Source organism: Centruroides vittatus, unplaced genomic scaffold (assembly GCF_030686945.1).
Source record: "Centruroides vittatus isolate TY-2023 unplaced genomic scaffold, ASM3068694v2 contig_808, whole genome shotgun sequence".
Classification (NCBI taxonomy): Eukaryota; Metazoa; Arthropoda; class Arachnida; order Scorpiones; family Buthidae; genus Centruroides; species Centruroides vittatus.
Genome location: NW_027122526.1, coordinates 552586 through 574076, shown reverse-complemented (window position 1 = coordinate 574076; position 21491 = coordinate 552586). Strand labels below are relative to the sequence as shown.

The 21491-nt window shown below is 31.0% G+C and overlaps 1 protein-coding gene across 1 annotated transcript; it reads right to left on the bottom strand.

The window, feature by feature from the left end:
* Window positions 1-9009: 9009 nt before the first annotated feature.
* LOC136982101 (glucose dehydrogenase [FAD, quinone]-like) lies at window positions 9010-20917 on the bottom strand. Its single transcript, XM_067278523.1, has 11 exons — window positions 20809-20917; window positions 18916-19118; window positions 14451-14640; window positions 13981-14112; window positions 13678-13799; window positions 13388-13558; window positions 12789-12942; window positions 12539-12702; window positions 10509-10686; window positions 10185-10407; window positions 9010-9215 (listed from the first exon to the last, which is right to left on the bottom strand). The coding sequence occupies exons 1-11, from the start codon at window positions 20915-20917 to the stop codon at window positions 9077-9079; spliced, it is 1785 nt and encodes a 594-aa protein (XP_067134624.1). The 3' UTR covers window positions 9010-9076.
* Between the last annotated feature and the right edge of the window lie 574 nt (window positions 20918-21491).

The window sequence follows — 21491 nt, the reverse complement described above, 5'->3', positions numbered from 1 at the left end:
AACTTCGTCGTACAAACAAGAGCAATTAGAGGTATTAATTAAAGTTTTATGTAAACTCTCCGTCTTGGTCAACTTAGATTTTAAATTAGACTTAGGTTTAAGGAACTAGCTATTTTCTTCGTATGCGGACGTGGCTTTGACCGCTCGAGTAGGGTACGGAACCTCTGTTATTGTTATGTTTCCTTACAGAAGTAACGTAGTTACATTGGGTTGTAATTTTTCCTTTTTTTTTGTAATCTATTTCTGTATCAAATGTGTTACGTTTACTTTAAATGAGTGTCATCCTTCGTGCGTTGCCGACATCTCATCAACGACATCGCTAATTCTCCCATCCTCCGACACCGACTTCTAACATTTCTATACAATTATATCTATATCTCTTTTCCAGAATGTTTTTCGACAGATATCAAATTTTATAATGTACAAGGCCTAACGAATACACGGCTGATGCAGTCTAAACAACAGTCGAAATTTTGCAGTGTTGTTTCTATTGTTTGCAAGCTTTTCAATTTTAAAATAATTTTGCACTTAATCATACCACTATTTGTTCTATTCGAATAACACTATATATCAATACTGTATCTATAAATTTCGAAACGAAATTATACACTAAAATTGTTAAATTGATTTAATTTTTGTAAAAATTTTTATGAATTTTATTTTTACATAAATTAGGTGCACCCAGTAAAACATTGTTAAATTACAAACAAATAAAAAAAAATATGAAGAGAGAAAAACAATTATTCATATAAAACTAATTAACGTAAAAGATATAAAATTTTACGTATGCAACATTTTTTGTGTAAATAATTTACAGTTCGGTCTCCAATTTTTGCGTGCAAATTTAGTTGATGGTCTTTAATCGAGCGTTTAAACGACATTCACGTTTCTTTTCTCCCAGTTATAATAGTTTATATTTTTTTTAGAGGTAATTTAGTCGTAAACCAAGAAATATCGAAAAGAAATTACGTTAGTCCTCCTTTACTAAAATCTAATTTACAATAACGATTAAGTTAAATACGCAGAATCAAAGATAATAATAGTAATAATCGAAAATTAAAGAAAGAGCCTGATCGTGAAAAGCGATTCTGAAGGAAATAAATTCAATAGCGCGAACGGCAGCAGGGATTAGACTGACAAGAGCGAAATTGGGCACATATTCTCTTCTATCTATTTTAAATATAACTGAACAACACAATAAATGTAATAAGTGAGGATTTTTAAATTAAAAAAATAAATATTATAATGATGTTATGCTACATTAAAACGTTTTTACCTTGATTGGAAATTTCTTAGTTATACAGAAATAGTCCTTCATAGAAATAAGTAACGAAACTTTCCCGAATCTCTTCATAAAATTCAAAATCTGTAATGAAAAAATTTATATATTTAAAAGGGGTATTTTAGTCATTACCGGAATGATTTTTGCAAAACTTAATTAATTTATGCATTTAACAGAAGAAAATATTTTTATCCGAATTCTTACTTTCAGCTTTTGTTCTAATGTCAAGTTACAATCAGCAAATCTTCGTATATCTTGGAAATTGTTCTGCATCTAAAAATGAAATAATTAATAAAGAATAATAATTAAGGAAACAAAATGTAATGATTTAATACTTACAGCAGCAGTAAATCGGGACAATAAATAAGCAGTAAGGAGGCAGGTCAAACATAAAGCGTAGGCAGTAAGTAAGAAAACAACTGTTATTTCAGAATTTATTTTTATGAATAATAAACTGTATATTGATAAACATGTATTTAGTAATAGAGAATAATAATTAAGAATATACGATAAACCGTGAGCGTTGTTTACATCACTAACGTAAGTCCAAAGTTGATGATGAGAAATTATTATAGAGTCTATTTCATAAGATAATTGTCTATTATTTCTTTGTAGTAATAAATGTTCTTTTGATAAATTAATAAATGCAGTCTTTACAATGTAAAGGATTATTGCAAAAATTAAAGAATTGTGATACAATCCTCCCATTAAATAATTTATAGTAATTTCCCATACTGTGGAGCAATAAGAAACTTCCCAAGAAGAATAATATCCTTTTTCAAATGCAGAAAATATTATGAATGCTAAAAGAGGTTGCATTGTTATAATCAAAGAGAAGTAAACAACAACCTCAAGAATGCAAATAATATTTATCATGCCGTCGAAATGCTGTTTTTCGGAATTAGAAAAATTTCTTAATCTAATTATTGGATTAAGTTTATTTCTTTTCGCAGAACTGTTCAGCGACACATACATGAATTGAAAAATAATGAAACATACTTTTACAAAAATAACTTCGTCTCCGAATACGTTGAATGCACCAAGGCAAGGGACAATCTCATTGATAATCGGTATTACAGAACTAATCAGTATAGAGAGATAGGTCCAGGAAATATATTCGACTAACCCACAATAAAAAGTTTTAAAATACTTCTTTACAAAGATGGACCTACTTCGATATTGACAGTTGCATTCAAAGAAAGGATCCACACCAAACACTAAAGCAATCGATAGACACGGTTGAAGTAAACATCTCAAGCACACTTCAGTTAATTCTTCCATTTTCTTTTCGTTTTTTTTTCCTTTTCTTTACTTTTTTTGCTGTCGGGATTTAACAAAAATTAGTTATTTCTGTAAATTAGATGACTGACAAACCTTTCGCAAAATTTCGTTCAAAGGAACTTCGTCGTTGTGTCTAGGAACAAATGCGAAACAAACGCGATTTTATAATGCTATTATTAGAAATGTGCGTTTTCTGTAACAATACTCAATGCGGCACGCATGCACATATTGAATTTATAGATATTTGTAGATATATACAAATATTTATAAATTCAATATGTGCATGATTGTTGCATTGAGTATTGTTACAGAAAACGCACATTTCTAATAATAGCGTTATAAAATCGCATTTGTTTCGCAATTGTATATATCTACAAATATCGTCTTGATTAGATCTACAAATATCGTCTTGATTAGATCTACAAAGTAACATCAAGTTATTAATAATGCTAATTTGTATTGTGGCAATATATTTTGATAAATCTGACTCTAATTGGAAAAATATTATTGAAGATAAAATTACATCCAAGTATGAATACAAACTGCTTGATATTCTGGAAAATTAAAATATTTATGGCATCTATAGAATACGAAATTGACATATTTATTATGACAGCTGTAATACGTATCAAGATGTATGTTGCTTTATATCTTGCTCTTAATTGAGACATATAATAAGAATAGATAGATAGGCGTAGTATTTGTTTCGTAAACTATACGAGATTTTGAATCAAAATTAACGAAGAATTCGACATAATATTTATTCTGTTCATTTATTTATCACGAGAAGTTTAATTAATCTTTTCCGTTTTATTTTATACTAGCAGATAAGTCCAGGCGTTGCTCGGGCAAAAAGTAACGATAGCGAAGATTAAAATTATTACATTATAGCCAATCGTACCCGTTTTCACAGAATGCAAGAATTAGGTCCCCCTGTTTCCAGACTAATTAAAGAATTTTTAGATGGGTTTAAAAATATGATCGATTTCCCGCAAAAAACAGCATCTGCGCCTGTAAATCTTGCACACCGCATTCTCTTAACACTTCCATTGTTAAGGAATAAACTTCTTTCATCCCCAGGTGGTATTCTAGTAAAATGCAGTCAAAAACAAAACATTGCATCTAAAATAGTATAGTAGAAGCTGAATTCTTCAGGATAAGCTATAATCCTGTCCCTCTCCCCGAGGGGAGGAATTTCGAAAAATCCCTTTTTAGTGTGCGTTCTCGTGACCTACCCTAACTGTGTACCAAATTTCAACTTTCAACTCTTAACCGTTTGGGCTGTGCGCTGGGTCCAGAACATTCGAGTGTGTTTTGGAAAGTTTCACTATTATATGGAATGTTGTGAAATGCTCTCGAATACTCTCGAATGTTCTGGACTATTCTAGAAATTTCTAGAGAGCGAAACTTCCAGCTTTTATATCTTCAACAGCCCTCCCTTCAGGTAAAAACGGGAACCTTCTTCATGGATGGGGGATAGAGGGCTACCACACCATATAACTCCATTGATCGTACTGGGACTCGTTTTTGAGTTTGAGCGGCACGCACATTGTACACTTACTTTTATAATATATATTGATTTTGTAACCTTACATTTAGAATGAATTTAACGGATCACTTAAATATTAAGAATAGCAAAGTATTAGAGTAGTTAATACTTAATTCTGTTTTATTAACATGGTTGAATTGAAATTTGCCTACCTAAAGTTAGCATGCTTTTGTATGATGATACGATAGTATACGTTAATATGTCGTATGCACCATTTATTCAACGACAGCTAGATAATGAGACCTGTGCTCAGGGAAGTAGAGCTAACAAGAGTAGCCATAACAATTCGATGCCGATAGGGAAGCACGGGGTTCAACTTACTTGTTAGATAATTTCTTTCTCTTTTTATTATTTGCACTGTATGTATCAGTACACGGAAAGTTTATCTCCATTCTTTTCCGACGTTCGGAGGCTAAAAATTCTAAAGTATTCTAATCTGCTTTTTTTAAAAAACAAATCCGAATAAAATCAGAAGATAAAAAAGTTGTAAGACAAACAGGTAATCTATAAGAGAGAAAAAAATTTTATTTTTTTTTTATTATCATCCATATTACCCCAAATGCATTTTGCCTTCCACGGCCTCTTCAGTAGGGCTTTTTTCTTTCACAAATAAACATAGATACAAGTTATCTAACACTAGAGACATCATCATCCATACAGTGACTACTTCGCGTACAATCTTTATAACCAATTAAGCTATTCCAGCATTCCGCTACAATCACGCCGTTATTCAAATTCATTGTGCTGGTTTGCATAATGATTGCGTAATGTTCTTTAAATTTACGTTTAGTTACATTTTTTTCCCGATGTAATATTTTAATGTTATTAGTATCAATAGAACAATTATTAGCCCGACAATGTAAAAATATTGGAGAAGTATTAATTTTAAGGCGAATCGAGGCCAGGTGTTCCAACAACCTTACTTGCAGTTTCCTTTTCGTTTCACCTACGTAAAAATTAGGAGTTTCACAGGAACACGGAAGTCTGTAAACCACACCATCTTCTTCTAATAACTCTTTTTTTACATTAGGTCTTGTCACAAGTCCAAATAACCTGTTTTTTTGGATCGGAGCCAACTTAATTAGATTATTACATAAGATTTTTTGATATTTTTCAAAGATACCTTTAACGTATGGGAAAGAGACATACTTATCTACCAGCTGTTTTTCTTCTTTTACTTGAAATCTGTTTTCTAAATATGTATTATACCACTTCTTCAAGGAGTTTTTTACATTGTCGGGCTAATAATTGTTCTATTGATACTAATAACATTAAAATATTACATCGGGAAAAAAGTGTAACTAAACGTAAATTTAAAGAACATTACGCAATCATTATGTAAACCAGCACAATGAATTTGAATAACGGCGTGATTGTAGCGGAATGCTGGAATAGCTTAATTGGTTATAAAGATTGTACGCGAAGTAGTCACTGTATGGATGATGATGTCTCTAGTGTTAGATAACTTGTATCTATGTTTATTTGTGAAAGAAAAAAGCCCTACTGAAGAGGCCGTGGAAGGCAAAATGCATTTGGGGTAATATGGATGATAATAAAAAAAAATAAAATTTTTTTCTCTCTTATAGCACTACCAGGTTGCACTACAGCACTACAGATGCAATAACATGTAATTACAGAAGATATAAAAATTAACATAAAATGAAAGAATAATGCAGTAGAACATAACGCGATAAATATAAACAGACAGCACAATGGCAAAGTACATGTACTGTACAATCTACAATAATACACATGACGAGTAACAATGCTGCCGATACATAGAAACAATGCATGTTATACAATGATTAAAAGTAGGAACCTTACATTTGTATACATTAAGAGAATCAGCGATGACCACGATGAGATACAGAGGTGAGCTTACGGTAGACCTGAATGATGATGTTAAGGTGAGAGTATAGTTCTTTATTGTTGATCACATGATGGCAGTCACACGGCCAGTTGAGTTCACTGTTCAAAACGGCACAACGGAGAAAATTCTGTTGGTGACTTAACATGGGGCAGTCAAAGATATAATGATGGCTGCTGTCAGGAACGTCATGTAATGGGCAGAGGTCAGAGTCTCCAAGGGAGAAACGATGTATGTAACTATTAAAACGTCCATGGTCGGTAAAAAACTGGGTGTTGAAGTGATTAGGGGTAAGCCAAGTTGCACGCAGAGTGTCTTTGATGGATGGGAAAAAGCAGAAGGCAGTCTTATAGTAGTTGTTGCTCCAACGTTGCTACCAGGTGTTAATTAGGTCCTCCCACAGCTTGCTGAAGTAAACAGCAAAGGGGATCTTGTCGTAGGTGATAACGAGGGTGCTATCAGCAGAAGCAGACTTGGAGAACCATGTCAAATTTTGTTTCTTACTATGTACTCCTTCCTGAGATATTAAACGAAATAGATGCCAACACACACACGCGCGCGCGCGCATAGACATTTCAAGTAACAGGTTTTTTGGCTATTTTGGGGCTCAGAGGTATCAAAACAACATGATTCCAAAAACACGGAGGATCAAATGTCACACAATTACAATGTTATATTATAACAGTTGGGACTGTAACCCATGTTACGTTAAACGGTCAGGAAGGCAGCAAGAAAGTAAACATTTGAAATGTTTCAATACTTTTCCGACTGTTATGTTATAACAGCCGGAAAAGTAAAAGCCATAGAAACAATTAGAAATAAGACAATGGGGTGGGAAAAGGTTTCTAAGGAGTTTGACGTACAGTACCTAAAACTACATCGATGAGACTCGTAAATGAAAAGTACGGGTAAAAAAAAGCAGCAAGCACAAAAATGGAAGGCTTTTTATTTTATATTCACTCTTACTAACGAACCAACTTAGATAACATTTTCACCAGAGATAGGTTTTGTCACATTTTCTAAAGAGCCTTAATTTAAAAATCTGACGGGTTGTAAGTTAAATTGAGCTGTGCTGAATATCATAAAACATATTGAAAAACTCATTTTGTTAAAATCCATATAAAATTGACATGGCATGAAACTGATACAAGTAAAAACAAAATACTTTGACTACTTTTTTTACGTTAATTTCTCTGAACTCTGAAATTGCCTGGATCTATCTCCTATTTTGTTTATGGCGCAGTAAAGCTCCAATTACGAAAAAATCGATTAAAGTTAAATGTTCTGAATTATAAAAAAATAATATATCAAAGTAGTCACCGATAATATAGTCATATTCATCTTCGAACGTTTGTCCGTTTTCCCTTTCACGATCCAGAACCGTGGAAAAAATAAACAATAGATAAAAATGTCTTTCTTAGAAGCATTACTACCTTTTTAAAAGTTAAATGAAAGGTATGAACTTTAAATAGACAAATGTGTCGATATTTATGTCAACGAGATTGAAAACACCGATAGTGTTAGGTCAGGGTAGATACATCCGCACCTAACACTATCTGTAAAGATGTAAAAATTGATTTAGTTTATCATTCCATTTAAATGAAACTCGGTTATTTTCTTCAAATTTTTCAATTCGATGCTAATAAAACTTGAGTAAATATGCAGAAATTCAATGTTTGACTAGCTTTACTATTTAAAATATTTTATAATCGGCGCTTGTAGTGGCTATAAGTAGTGGATGAATGAAGAATGACACAAAGTTAATTATTTCCTTGTTTACCGAAAGTAGTTTTAAAAATTGTTCATCGAGTTTCCTAATAGTACTTTAATATTTATCTAGGTGATTTAAATTTAAACAGAAACTTATTTTATTGTTTTCATTATTTTAGATTACACTAATAATATGTATTTATATACCGCTTTTACTCGAATCTAAGGCGCACCTTAATTTCCACATGTTCATCCTCGGTCTTATTTTTGTTTTGAAAAATACACAACTCGAGATAACAAATACTGAACAAATAGACTTTACGGTTAATATTATCTATGGTTCTAAAATGGCGGCTCGTCTCTGATTCTAGAAAATAGAAGAAAGGAAACACTGGGGACGCACGTTCTAACCTAACCTAACCTATTCTAATAAATTACCATAATTATTACCAACAAAATTATTAGAATAGGTAGGTTAGGTCCCCACTGTTTCCTTTCTTCTATTTGCTGGTATCAGAGACGAGCCGCCATTTTGGAACCATTAACCGACTTAACTTTGTTCAGTATTTATTGTAAGTAATGTATCATTGTTTTTCATAGTATCGAAGTCGGAAACTTCTTCAATTGCCGTATTAGTCTCTTCTGAATTTTAACCTTAGATACTGTTTAATGTATTTTATTATTATTTTAACATAAATATTAATATATATGGTAGCTGAAATTTATTTGCATTTAAAAATTTTATATTTTACAAATCAGTATCTTAAATTGTAAAATTAATAATTGCATATTGTAAAGTTCAAAATAAATTACGTAATACAGCTGAAGAGGGCTAGAAAATCGCCGAAATACATTCTGGAGTACTAAGTGTTAATTTAAAAAACGGAAAGCTGTGAGATCTGTCTAAAAATTGTAATAGCAATGCAAATATGTTTCTATAGTTATTATTATTCTTAATTGTTTACAGACAGAAAGCTTATATTGCAGCTTATATATACAGACAGAAAGCAATAACACGTGCAAATTAAATCTAAATATTGATCTGAATAATGTTATGCGAAGAAACTAATTAATAATCTATGAGTTACAGATTAAGTTTATTTGTTTTCAATGCTCATCTTTATCTACTTTCAGAATTACTATAAAGAATAATTAAAATTTTTTACTCATATTATTATATGAAAGTACAGTTCTATTATTGCTAAAGGTATTAACATAATTTAAATTATTTCACGTTTTATACTATTAAAATATAGAATAATACAATGTAATATTCATTCATCAATTAAATTTAACAAATCATCTTCAATCGATGAGCAAATTTTAATTAATATAATTATATAAATTGTTATGACTATCGTTTCGGTGAAATTATTATTTCTTCTGTTTATATATTTGCATTGTCTCTTAAAATCATATCTGCAGCTTTCTCTGCAATCATTATTGTTGGAGCATTGGTATTTCCTGAAACTATGTTAGGCATTATGGAAGCATCGACCACTCGTAATCCTTTAACTCCTTTCACTCTGAAATTGTAATATAAATAATTATAAGGTAAGGTGGGACATGAGTCAGTAGTTTAAATATTTTCATTCATATCTTAATTATTTAAAGCGTTATCTTACTATTTATTACACCAAAAGACAGCAATATTCTAGTATTAAGAAAGTAGGGCCTATTTAATGTAACTGTAAATCAAAGCAAGTTACACAAGAAAAATAAAAATTTAAGAGAATGCAACTGCAAATTCTTGTCTCCAGCAGAGAGCAAGAATCCTCACCTCTAACTAAGATCACATACAGTATAAATTCTCCGATTTTTTCATAATACGTGAAGAGTTCATGTCACCTCAGATACGAACATTTATCATTTGGCTTTTTATTTTTAATAATTGTTATCACATAGATGTCATTGAACCAGAAACTGATACTGATGAATGTCAGTTCTCACCTTTATCAATCTATTTCAAGTTTCTCTCAAAAGATATCTTTATTTCTAAGTGAAAAGAATAAGATACGCATGGTAAGTATGGCATAAATTGATGATATGAGAGTACAGAACCAAACTCTTTAATGCATAGCATTAAAGAGTTTGTTTCTGTACAAACTATGTTCATCTCATATTGTATATTTTTTGTGATAATTTCTTTTTAATTGTAGTTGTAATAATAACAACGTTTGAGGAAATAATATTATGAAGTGGGGTAGGAAGTATTAGTGACCAACATTAGCCTACAGGAAGATTCACTTTCGGATTACAAGAGAATTTATAAGATTCAGGGCCATTTTTAAGTCTTGTTTTAGAAAACCATTGCGTCCTCTATGCCATTAAATATGATGTATACATTTCTACAGTATATGACTAATTTAATTAACTTTTTAACATTTCAATAAATATTTGTAATTTTTTTACAATATTAGTAATATTTTTAAATCCAATCAATTAAAAATACGTACGAAAACAAGATTAATTTAAAGAAAGCAAGTTTTACATACCTTAATCGAGGATCCACAACAGTAGTCGGATCCTCGATGGCACCCATTTTGCATGTTCCCACCGGATGATACAACGTAGCAGGAAATGATCGAGCAACACATTCTAAGTACGAATCACTTAACAATAAAAATTTTTCACAGCCAGGAACGGGTGTTGTATAAAACCGAGCTGAAAACTTGTGGAATGCTTCGGATAAACCTAACTGAATGGTTGTTTTCATTCCTGGAAATTATTTTTGATTTTAATTAAACTATCATTAAAATAAATTTCAATGTTTGTAAACTAAAAAATGTTATAAAAGATGGATTAAACAGTACATTTACCCTCGATCATCGTCAAAATATCTTCATAACGTGAAAAGTAATTAGGATGAATAATAGGATGATCGTAAGGATTAACACTTTTTAATTTCACATATCCACGACTTTTAGGACGAAGTAAAACGGGATATATCGAAAAAACGTCATTATTTAATATTGGTCCATAATATAATTCCCTCACCTAAATTTTAAAATAAATCTATTTTAACATAGAAAATATAATATATAGCATAATGCAATAAATATAAACATTAACTAATGTAACTTCTGAAAGAAATTTTACAATGTAAGCATTACAGAAACTTTGCTCTCTTTCCAGATGATAGAGAGATATTCATATATTATAAAATAAATATTCCTCTTGAAACAAATATATTTTTATGAATGCTAGAGTATAAATAGCAACAAATCCAGCAACGAGTCGCTTAACTTACTCGAAAACATTTAATTAGCAGTTCAAATGCAATTAATTTCGTATTGGTGATATAGTAGAAACTCGTTAATCGGAACCCCGGTAATCGGAATCGCCGGTAAACGGAACGATTTTCAGTCGGACTGTGTCGTGCTGAATCGAACGTTTTTGATACTAGATTTACTTCTAAAGTATAATTTTCATGTTTTTATATTCTTCAATATATTTATTTTGTTTGTACAAAATGCAGAAATAATTTTTAACAATACGATAGCCTCGATTATTATTATAAAAATTTTCGTTAGGCTTAAAATCGAAGAAAATTCAACACGAAGCGACACGCAACAGAGAAAAATTCAACACGAAGCGACACGCAACGGAGAAAAATTTGAACATCGGACAGGTTAACATATTTATTCGTACATAATCGGTAATCGGAACAAATCACTAATCTGAACAACCCCAGTCCCCAATTGATTCCGATTTTCTGTTCTCTACTGTACTTCAGAACGTTAAAAAATTGTACCAAAATTCATCACTAAGGCACTTTTGGCGCTGCAAGCAAGAGAAAAGCATTATTCTTTGCATAATTGCGTATTACAGCTAGTTCTAGGTATAAGAACGTCTTTAGCTGCTGATTGTCATCACAGCGGCAATGTGTCAAGGATGAATATCATCTGGAGAAGCTTTCTACGGGAAAACGATCCTTATTTAGATGTTAGAGACATGAATAAAACCAGAAAAAATCCATCATGGTCAGCCTGTTGGTTAGGAGCGAACCCACAGCCAGTGTTTAGTAGTTTTATCTACTCGACCACCGGTAGACTCGATTACATTTAGGATGCTAAATATCTTTCAAGACAGCATTGAATAAGGATACTTTAATTACGATCGTCCGATATTATACTGTAGTTAAATTATATTAAATGTTCTGTTGAAAAATATGTTGATTAAAATAGTTTTATATGCTTCGTGTTCAGCTATTTTTTTAAAAAAACTTGAACCTAAACTATTTTGTTTGCCTATTACAGAAGTGATTCTCAAGCTAGTTGATGTGGCGGATCGGACGAAAGAGAAATTTAAAAGCTATTCGCTTCTTTATCATTAATTGCACTTGTTACAATATTACTACCCATAGCCCTAATTTTACTTATTTTCTCACAATCCATTTCTAAAAATGAGATATGCTCCTTTAAAACAAAGGAGAAATTACCGTCAAACATCTTTACACTAAATCCTCTAATGTCTCTTTCCCATGCCTATATTTTAAGCAATATATTTTTAGTTTTTTGCTTTTAAATACGTAAAAATCATCAACTTGATTTCTCATTGAAAATTTAAATAATTGTTAATAATTTTATAAATAATTTTATCAATTTTTTTCAGATTTAAGGCGTTAAAACTGCACAGAATACTGTAGCACTGTGTAAATATTGAATAAAAATTTTATATGTATTGATACTTTGCAATAATGAAATTGAAATTTAAATTCTGCGAATTGTTTTTCTAATTAAATAAATTAGAAATGATTATGCATTAAAAATTTATGTGGTGAATAACTGTGCAATTCTGAAATTACATTTAATTCAAAATTATATCTAATAAAATTTGCAATACTAACATCTTTATTTATGTTAAATGCAGGAAATAAAAACTCTCCTCCATCGGAAGTCAAGCTACCAGATATTAACAACAGCTCAATATCTGGATAATCGTCAGAAAAATTTGCATATCGAGTTTGGATGAATCCGACAGCTTCTTGTCCTCCAATTATCGTTAATGGACCTGTAATAATATGGTAAATCTATATAACTTTGTCATTTTCCAGTATGTTATATTATATAGCCTATTATAGTAGTAGGAAAACAGACCTTTTCCAAATTTAAAATACCGAACGAGGTTAAATAGATTAAATGTACGACGAAACATAATAGATACTGGTTTATCTATTATGAAATCTAATCCAAGAGGATGAATATGATCTTGAAGGTTAAGGCCTACTGGAAGGTCTGATATCACAGGAATCTATATAACAGATTCAGATTTACTTATCATTTTATAACCTATATAGAGTGGCCATAATTAAAGTTTCCCTATTCAGAGCACTCTTCAGCTGTAACCAATAAGCGAAATGACATCATAAATTGTATACAGACTATTGAAAGGATATGGAAAAGGATTATTAGCGAGGTTAAAGCCGAAGTTTTAAACGCGAAAACGTGTACGTCGGACGTTCGGCACCGCTTTCCTGTAAGTCTAGAAATTTGGCAATGGCGTTTGGAAAGTCAGTGAAATCATGCTCGCCATTGCCAAACTTCTAGGCTTACAGGAAAGCGGCACCAAACGTCCGACATACACGTTTTCGCGTCGAAAACTTCGGCCTTAATCTCGCTGTTAGTTACAGCTACAGAGTACTCTGAACTTTATGGCCACTCTGTATTTAACAATTAATAATGTAATGTCAGATTACGTTCAGTTTTTCTAAATCTTCTTTAATTCCAATTCCTGATAACATTAACAACTGAGGCGAATTGATTGAACCAGCTGAAACAATTATTTCTTTCCTAGCATAAATTTTATACTTTTGATTGAACCGATCGAAAATAACTGCTCTAGCTCTCTTGAAATCATCGAAAATGATCTAAAGCAATATTGTTATTTAAGATATTTTAGAATCAAATATTACGAATATGCATTAAGCTTATATTTTAATTATTCTTAACCGAATAAAATTAGCTTTATATATTGAAATTTTCCTACCTTAGTAACAAAAGAAAATAAAAGTATGGATAAATTAGAGCGATGTCGAATAGGATTTAAAAATGCCTTATTGGTACTGCATCTACTGCCAAATCTTGTCGTAGTTTCAGAGTAAAAAAATCCTTTGAATCACAGAATAAGTTATGTTTTATTACGCTAGTTAAAGATTATTATTTTTAGATTTAAAAGTGTGTAAACTATAATAATAGTTCTGTGTATAAAAAACAAATATAATTTATATTCTTAAAATGTCAGGCTTATTTAATATAACTTTTATGCACATTCTTAAAATATGAAAAATACCTGTTTGAGTAATACCACTAACATCTTTAATAGGATAACCAAGTAATTTTGCCGCTTCCAAAAATGCATCCCTTAAGGGTGTTGCGTATCGTGGACCAGAGACTGTTTGAAAACCACCTATGCTATGAAATCCTTCGAAAGATATGGTTACATAAATAAATAAATAGATTTACTATTATAAAAATATCAATAAAATAACAAACACTGTAATAACTGAAAAACTACAAAGTAAAAAAAATAGGATTCAGAGGAAATTAGACCATAGATTTTCTTATAATGTAATATATCGGTAATATTTTGCCTAAAGGAGTTACAAACATAGATTACACATTTAACTATAAATATTTTATGAATTTTAGATAATTATTATTGAAATATGCTCAATTTAAGTAACGGTGCTTAATAACTTTTCATTAATAAATTTTTATATAATAAAACTATGTAAATTAGCCATTTACAGATAACTTTACCATTCGATAGTACATTTATATCCGTATTATCTTCAGATTTCAGAAAATATGGAAAGACTTCTTGCCAGTTCCAACCGTAAGCACCTTGTTGAGCCCAATTATCATAATCTATAGGATTTCCTCGGGCGTATAGCATAAAATTCAATACACTGGAACCACCGAGAACTTTACCTCTTGGCCATCTTGCTCTCTAAAAGAAATATATATCGAAGTTTTATTATCTTTGATACGAAACAATATATTTTTATACTTATCGGCATCCATATAAGGTATTTTAGGCGTAGTATCGGTTGGTATTTGTTATAATGAAACAATCACATATGTTAATTCTATTAAAACAGCCCGTTAGATGAGGTTTTTACTCATCAAAAGCAATTATTTTGAAATAATGATGGAATTATGAAACAAAATATCAGCTATTCTTAAAGAAATTGATTGTTAGGTTGTCTTTGTAAGTGTCTTGTTTAATTTCTGTGATAAATCAGATTTCTTTGTTAATATTTTATATTTCTTCGTTAATATCGATTAAAAGTATGCCTCATTGCTCTTCTGTATCAAACTATAGAAATACTGACAGTATTGACAATTAAAATATCTCTATTAATTATTGTGTCTTTTATAAGTTTAACAGCGTTTTAATGTTAAGTACATTCAGAAGACCTGTTAGCTTATATAACTCATTATTACATTCTATTGCGAATGCGCTAATGTGCAAAAAAATATATATAGGCCTATATCTATATATATAATCGAGACGAGTCGATAATAATAATAATAAGATTGACATAGTTAACCTTTACTACAAACAAATACAGTCACTGCGAGAGTTTTTCTACAAAAAATAAGAAACATCACAGTTACATAAAGCAGTAACTCTAGCAGACTCAAATAACAGACCATTAAACTTACACTCACATCATACGGACACAACACAACATATAAAAAGCATAGACACCATTAAGCAATCGTGGGCTCGAAAGGCACTCTATGGCAGGTATCCTTATGATCTGGCCCAGGATTTTGTTGACAAAACTGCGTCAAACAGCTGGTTAGCTCGGGGATGCCTCTTTGGAAAGACGGAAGGATTCATGATCGCCATACAGGATCAGGTCATAAATACTAAAAACTACAGAAAACACATACTCAAAAATGCAACACTCACAAATGACACATGCAGAAAATGTCACATCATGCCAGAAACTATACAACACATCACCGCTGGTTGCAAGCTCTTGGCACAGACAGATATTTACACAGACATGATCAAGTAGCAAATATAATACACCAAGAGCTTGCAAAGAAACACAAATTAGTAGACATCCACGAACCATACTACAAATACATTCCACAGACAGTATTGGAAAACAACACGCACAAAATGTACTACGACAGAGCCATAATCACAGATAAAACAATTTACCACAACAGACCAGACATCACACTCATTGACAAACACAATAAAATCACATACATTATAGACGTATCCATTCCAAACACTCACAATATACAAAACGCATGCACTGAAAAAATTAGCAAGTACACAGAACTCGCCCAGGAAATAAGGCATCTGTGAAGGATGGATAGGGTGCTTATTAAACGTGTTGTTCTCTCCTCTACAGGTGTCATACCACACACTCTGCACAAAAGCCTGGGCACATTACAATTGAATAGAAACACATACATCACACTACAGAAGGCCACTATATTGAGTACATGTCATATTGTGAGAAAATTCCTGAATACAGACACACACACTGATACACTTCTTTAATTTCTGTTTTGGTTACTATGCCTTGACTTTGGTCCGGCATAGTACACAGCCACCGGTGTTAACCGAGTATATCTCACTTAACCCAACATAATAATAAGCGCAGAGCCCAAACACTTAGGAGTTAAAAGTTGAAATTTGGTACACAGTTAAGGTACGTCACGACAACGCACACTAAGAAGGGATTTTTCGAAATTCTTCCCCACGGGGGAGAGGGACAGGATTAAAGTTAACACTTCCATCAACAATGAAAGTGCTAGGTAACAATGGAAGTGTTGACTAACAATGGAAGTGTTACGTAACAATGGAAGTGTTAAGAGAAAGCGACGTGCAAGACGCAGATGCAGTTTTTTTCGTTTTGGCGGGAAATGGAACATATTTTTAGACCCATCTAAAAATTCTGTAATTACTCTGGAAACAGGGGGGACCCAATTCTTGCATTCTGTGAAAACGGGTAACGTTGACTATAACGTAATAATCTTAATTTTTGCTTAATTTTCGCTTAAACGGTTAGAAGTTGAAAGTTGAAATTTGGTACACAGTTAAAGTATTCAAATTTAAGTACCAAAGTGTTAAGTAACAATGGAGAACAAGAGAAAGCGACGTGCAAGATTTACGGGCGTTGAAAAAAAAAAAAAAAAAAAAAGAGTAATATATTACAACATATTCGATTTTCAAATTTAAACAGATTAGTTCGGTTTTTCTCGATTTTCTTCTTTAGAACATTGATGAAATCGAACGATATAATCAGAAGTCGTGAAAATCGAACAATATTAGAACTTCGATTTCAATCGACTTTCTTGAATACGTAGTTCGTTGATGAAATTACTCTTTTTCTTTTGTGACTATAACGTAATAATCTTAATCTTCGCTATCGTTACTTTTGCCCGAGCAACGCCGGGCCTACCTGCTAGTATATATATATATATATATATTATATATATATATATTTTGCTTAGGTTGAAAAGCAAAAAACAGGATAAAATTTTCAACGATGCTTTCATAGTGAATTGTTATTGAATTATAATTATAAATAATTAATTAATTAAAAACAGAAAATGTCTAATTTCTAATTATTGTAAAATGCGCATTTACTTGCGATTATGTTTATAGTACAGTGGGACCTCGCTTAACGAGCATAACTCGTTATAGAACCTTACTCGTAATGCGAAACACTCGTTAAGCGAAACCTTTTTTTCCGTAGAAATTAATGTAAAATACGATAATACGTTCCATGCCAAAAAAATACTCAAATATTCTACATATAACGCTTATTCAAAGAAAATAATATAGTATACATTGTTAAGGAGTGTGAATCATCTTTTCTTCTAGCGCGGAATGATCCAACCTGGAATACGAATTCGATTTGCAGAAAACAAAAAAATTCACAAATTTGTCTGATAAACACGCCAAACGATATGCCTAATTCTTGGGCTATGTAAAGGCTATAATTAAATATTAGAAATTAATTACTTTGACTAGAGGTAGGCAGTTGTGCTGCCATCTCGTATTAAATTTAATAATTATAAATAATTAATTTTTAATTTAGACATTTTAAAAATTTAATTTGGAATTGGTCATTAAATTTAATACGAGATGGCAGCATAACTGCCTATCTCTAGTCAAAGTAATTAATTTCTAATATTTAATTATAACCTTTACATAGCCCAAGAATTAGGCATATCGTTTGGCGTGTTTACTATATAACGGGCTATGATTTTCGATGTTTATACGTAATATATGTGGAAAAATGTGCGATCACAAGCGACACTAAGATGCTAGCGGAACGAGTGCTAAACCCAGACTGGTGGAGCATGCACACAATCCGGACCTCCCCTTTCTCGTCACTCGTTATGCGAAGTGCTCGTTAAGCGAGGTTCTACTGTACATAGATAACTATATTTCAAGTGAAAAATTCACAACATTAAACATTAACCATCTGGAGGATTCTAGACAAACGATGAAAGGAATGCGGACAGATTTTTGTAAATACAGTTACTAGAGCTCCCTTACCTTTCCTTCCTAAGCGTGGTTGACATAATTATTGCGAATATTGAAATATAATACAAATTATTCAACCAAAACCTGTGATAAATGATGCAATACATCATTTATCACATCGAACGTGTGTTTTAGACAGCTTTTAACGAATCGTTTAACAGGCAATTTTAAATGATTCAATGATTCAGTTCAATAACTTGTTTCTATAATTATTTTAACTGATTAATTGTTCTGGTTAAGTACTAAAAACTGAACTCTAATGTAGAATGAGACCAGCTTCATCGTATATCAAAAATTATTATAAATCGGCCACAAACCTTTCTCTGAGAAGTGCCTTGTGAGTTGTTAAAGACAAGTTTGGGGGACACATATAAAAGATACAATCAAATATTAATTTTTCCTTTATTTTTAAATAACTTAAAACATAAATCATTGTGAAATTTGCAGCTGAGTTTTCGAAAGAATGCTATCGAAATTGAGGATAATTTTTGCAGTACCCAATATTAAAATCTCCTTTAGATAATCGTTAGAGTGTGAGTGGTGTTCGATGTTTTGACTTCACATATTTTATTTTCGAAAAAGTTTTTTCTCAAAGGTACTTATAAGAATAATAATATTGATATTATAATTATTAAAAGAATAAATTAGCCTAGTCATTTATTTTCTTATCGTATTAAAATTTCATTAATCACTTACATTTTCCTCAAATCCAAAACAGGAAAATTTCTGAGGTACTGTAAAATAGCTCCAATCGAGAAAAGTCCCTTCTAAAGCAATAGGAAATAAAGGAACATCCGTAATAATATTCTCATTGCTGCCAGCTTCTAACAAGAGAACTTTATTTCTAGGATTTGCAGAAAGACGGTTTGCAAGTACTGATCCAGCTGAACCTCCACCAACTAAAATAAATAATACAAATTACAAATTTATTATAATTATTTCCAATATGTTTCTACTGGTTTAACGAAACTTCTTATTTGTATCGTCAATAATATTCGTGGTTTACATTTAAGAGTATCGTACTTTACGGCAAGTAATTTTAATTTCCCAAAATTGCAGTTTTTCTCAAGTATTTTAAAAATATTTTATTATATCTACTCTATGTGTATACATGTATATATAATACTTAGATTAAAATCATCATGACACCACTTTTTCCTTCAGGAAAAGGAAAGAAGAAAAAATAGGAAAAAGTGGCACCAATAATCCATGAAACATCATGAAATTCTCGTTATGAATAGCCTATAGGGTCTATTGGGAACAACCGGGAACGAACGTGGCCTGCCTAATTTTTTAACTGATGACAAAATTAAAATTAAAATATTTGATATTAACCGAAAATTTTTTAGAGAGTGGTGATTTTTCGGTCGAGTACCGAGGTACCACTGTATTTGATTAATGCAATTTTGATATACGCGATAGCATCGAGGGATTAACAGCGTTAATCAAAGGATACCTGTATATACTGTATACTTTATATAATATGCTGTACCGGTACTTACAATGCCCTTTTTTTATAGCTTGTACTTCCGTTTTTATAGTCTGCTTCTCTTGGATCCGACTTTGCTTTCCACTAAACCATTAACATTAATAATGTTACTAAAAATAATTTCAAAAATACAGTAGTGAAGGATATACGAGTGAAAAGTATAGGATATGTATACTTTGTGCTATTCTTGTAGAAATAGTGTATATTCTCTTATTATGGAAATTTCCTTATAACCAAAGAGTATGCGATGATAAATCTTTAAACTAATACCTTCGTATTTTACTAATAGTTACTCGTTATCTTCCTTCAAATACAATTTTAAATGATTAAGAAAGAAATCGTATACGTCTGCTAACACTTTCAGCACTACATTCTGACACAGAACATTTATAAGAGAAACAATAAATCGAAAAGTTGTTGCGCGTAATTTTCTTAACTTAATTAAATCAATTTAACCGAGTAAAAGCATTTAAATCAATTTATATTTAAACTATCAGTTTTCAACATCTTTATCTTTCTAAAAGATTTTTAGACATTGAAGCAATTAATGCTAAAATAATTAATAAATAGATCATATTTATATTTAAAATAAATTTTAATAAATATCATCGTATTACAGTTTTTCTAGTTTTCCCCAAAATTATTAATAAAACTTTCCTATAATTTTCTTCAATAGTATAACTTTCCTTTAAAATTTTCGAAACCATCAGAATAATTTAAAATTTAAATGTTTCTTCTCATTAAGTTTCGATAATAATTAAGATAATCTAATTTTTATAACATAAATTTACCTAAGAGTATTTTGACACTACAACTTTTTATTTTTATTTTCTCGGCTGTTATATATAATAGAAGAAAAGTATGGCAATATGTCAAAAAAGACACGATTTTGTCACCAACTTTGAAGCTTAATAACTCCTGTTCCTTTTGTCGAAATTTTCTGAAGTTTTGCAGAGAAGTTTTTGTATTAGGGGAATTGATGTTATTAAATTTTGATGGTTAAAGATCGAAGAGGTGGAGAGATAGAGAGGTGACTTGTGGAATCGGACTTAAGTCAATATATTGTAAACTGTATAAATTACATAAAATAATACGCTCACCAATAATGTAGTCATATTCGTCTTCAAATGTATTCTTAACTTCTCTTTTCTTATCCAAAATTCTAAAAATGCTTAACACGAATAAAATCAATTTTCGTAAACTTAGCATTTTCAAAATTGAAGTTTCGATACTTATGTAGACGTAGGATACCAGATGTAGAAATGTAAAGAATTTCGTTTCGTATGTCTACCGGTTAATCGATTGAGAGTTAGGATGCATTCAAAATTTTGATTCAATTCTGAGTAACTAAAGATAAATATTTGATGAATTATACCTTCCTTATTTATGAAATTGCTTAATCAACCTCAAATATATAAATCGTTGTTGAAGTACCGTATTAGATTTTATCTAGAAAGTTATATTTTTAGAAAACGTATCTCCACCCGAGCTTATACGAGTAGTATCTTATATCTTCGACATGAGCTAGCAAGTAACCAACTACAGTGTGACTTTGATTCACGAATACTTTATATATGAGAATTCGATACAAAACGAGTTTCCTCTTATCTTTATTCCCGATTTATGAGAAGAAATATTCGATAAAATGAGTGCCGACCGTTATTTCCAAGAAATACGATTGCATTGTTTGCCCCTTAACCTTTACTTTGTTACATTAATAGCTAAAAACGACTTTATTCTATCTCCATTTTTACTCATTTTCAGATTTTACTATTGTGCAATT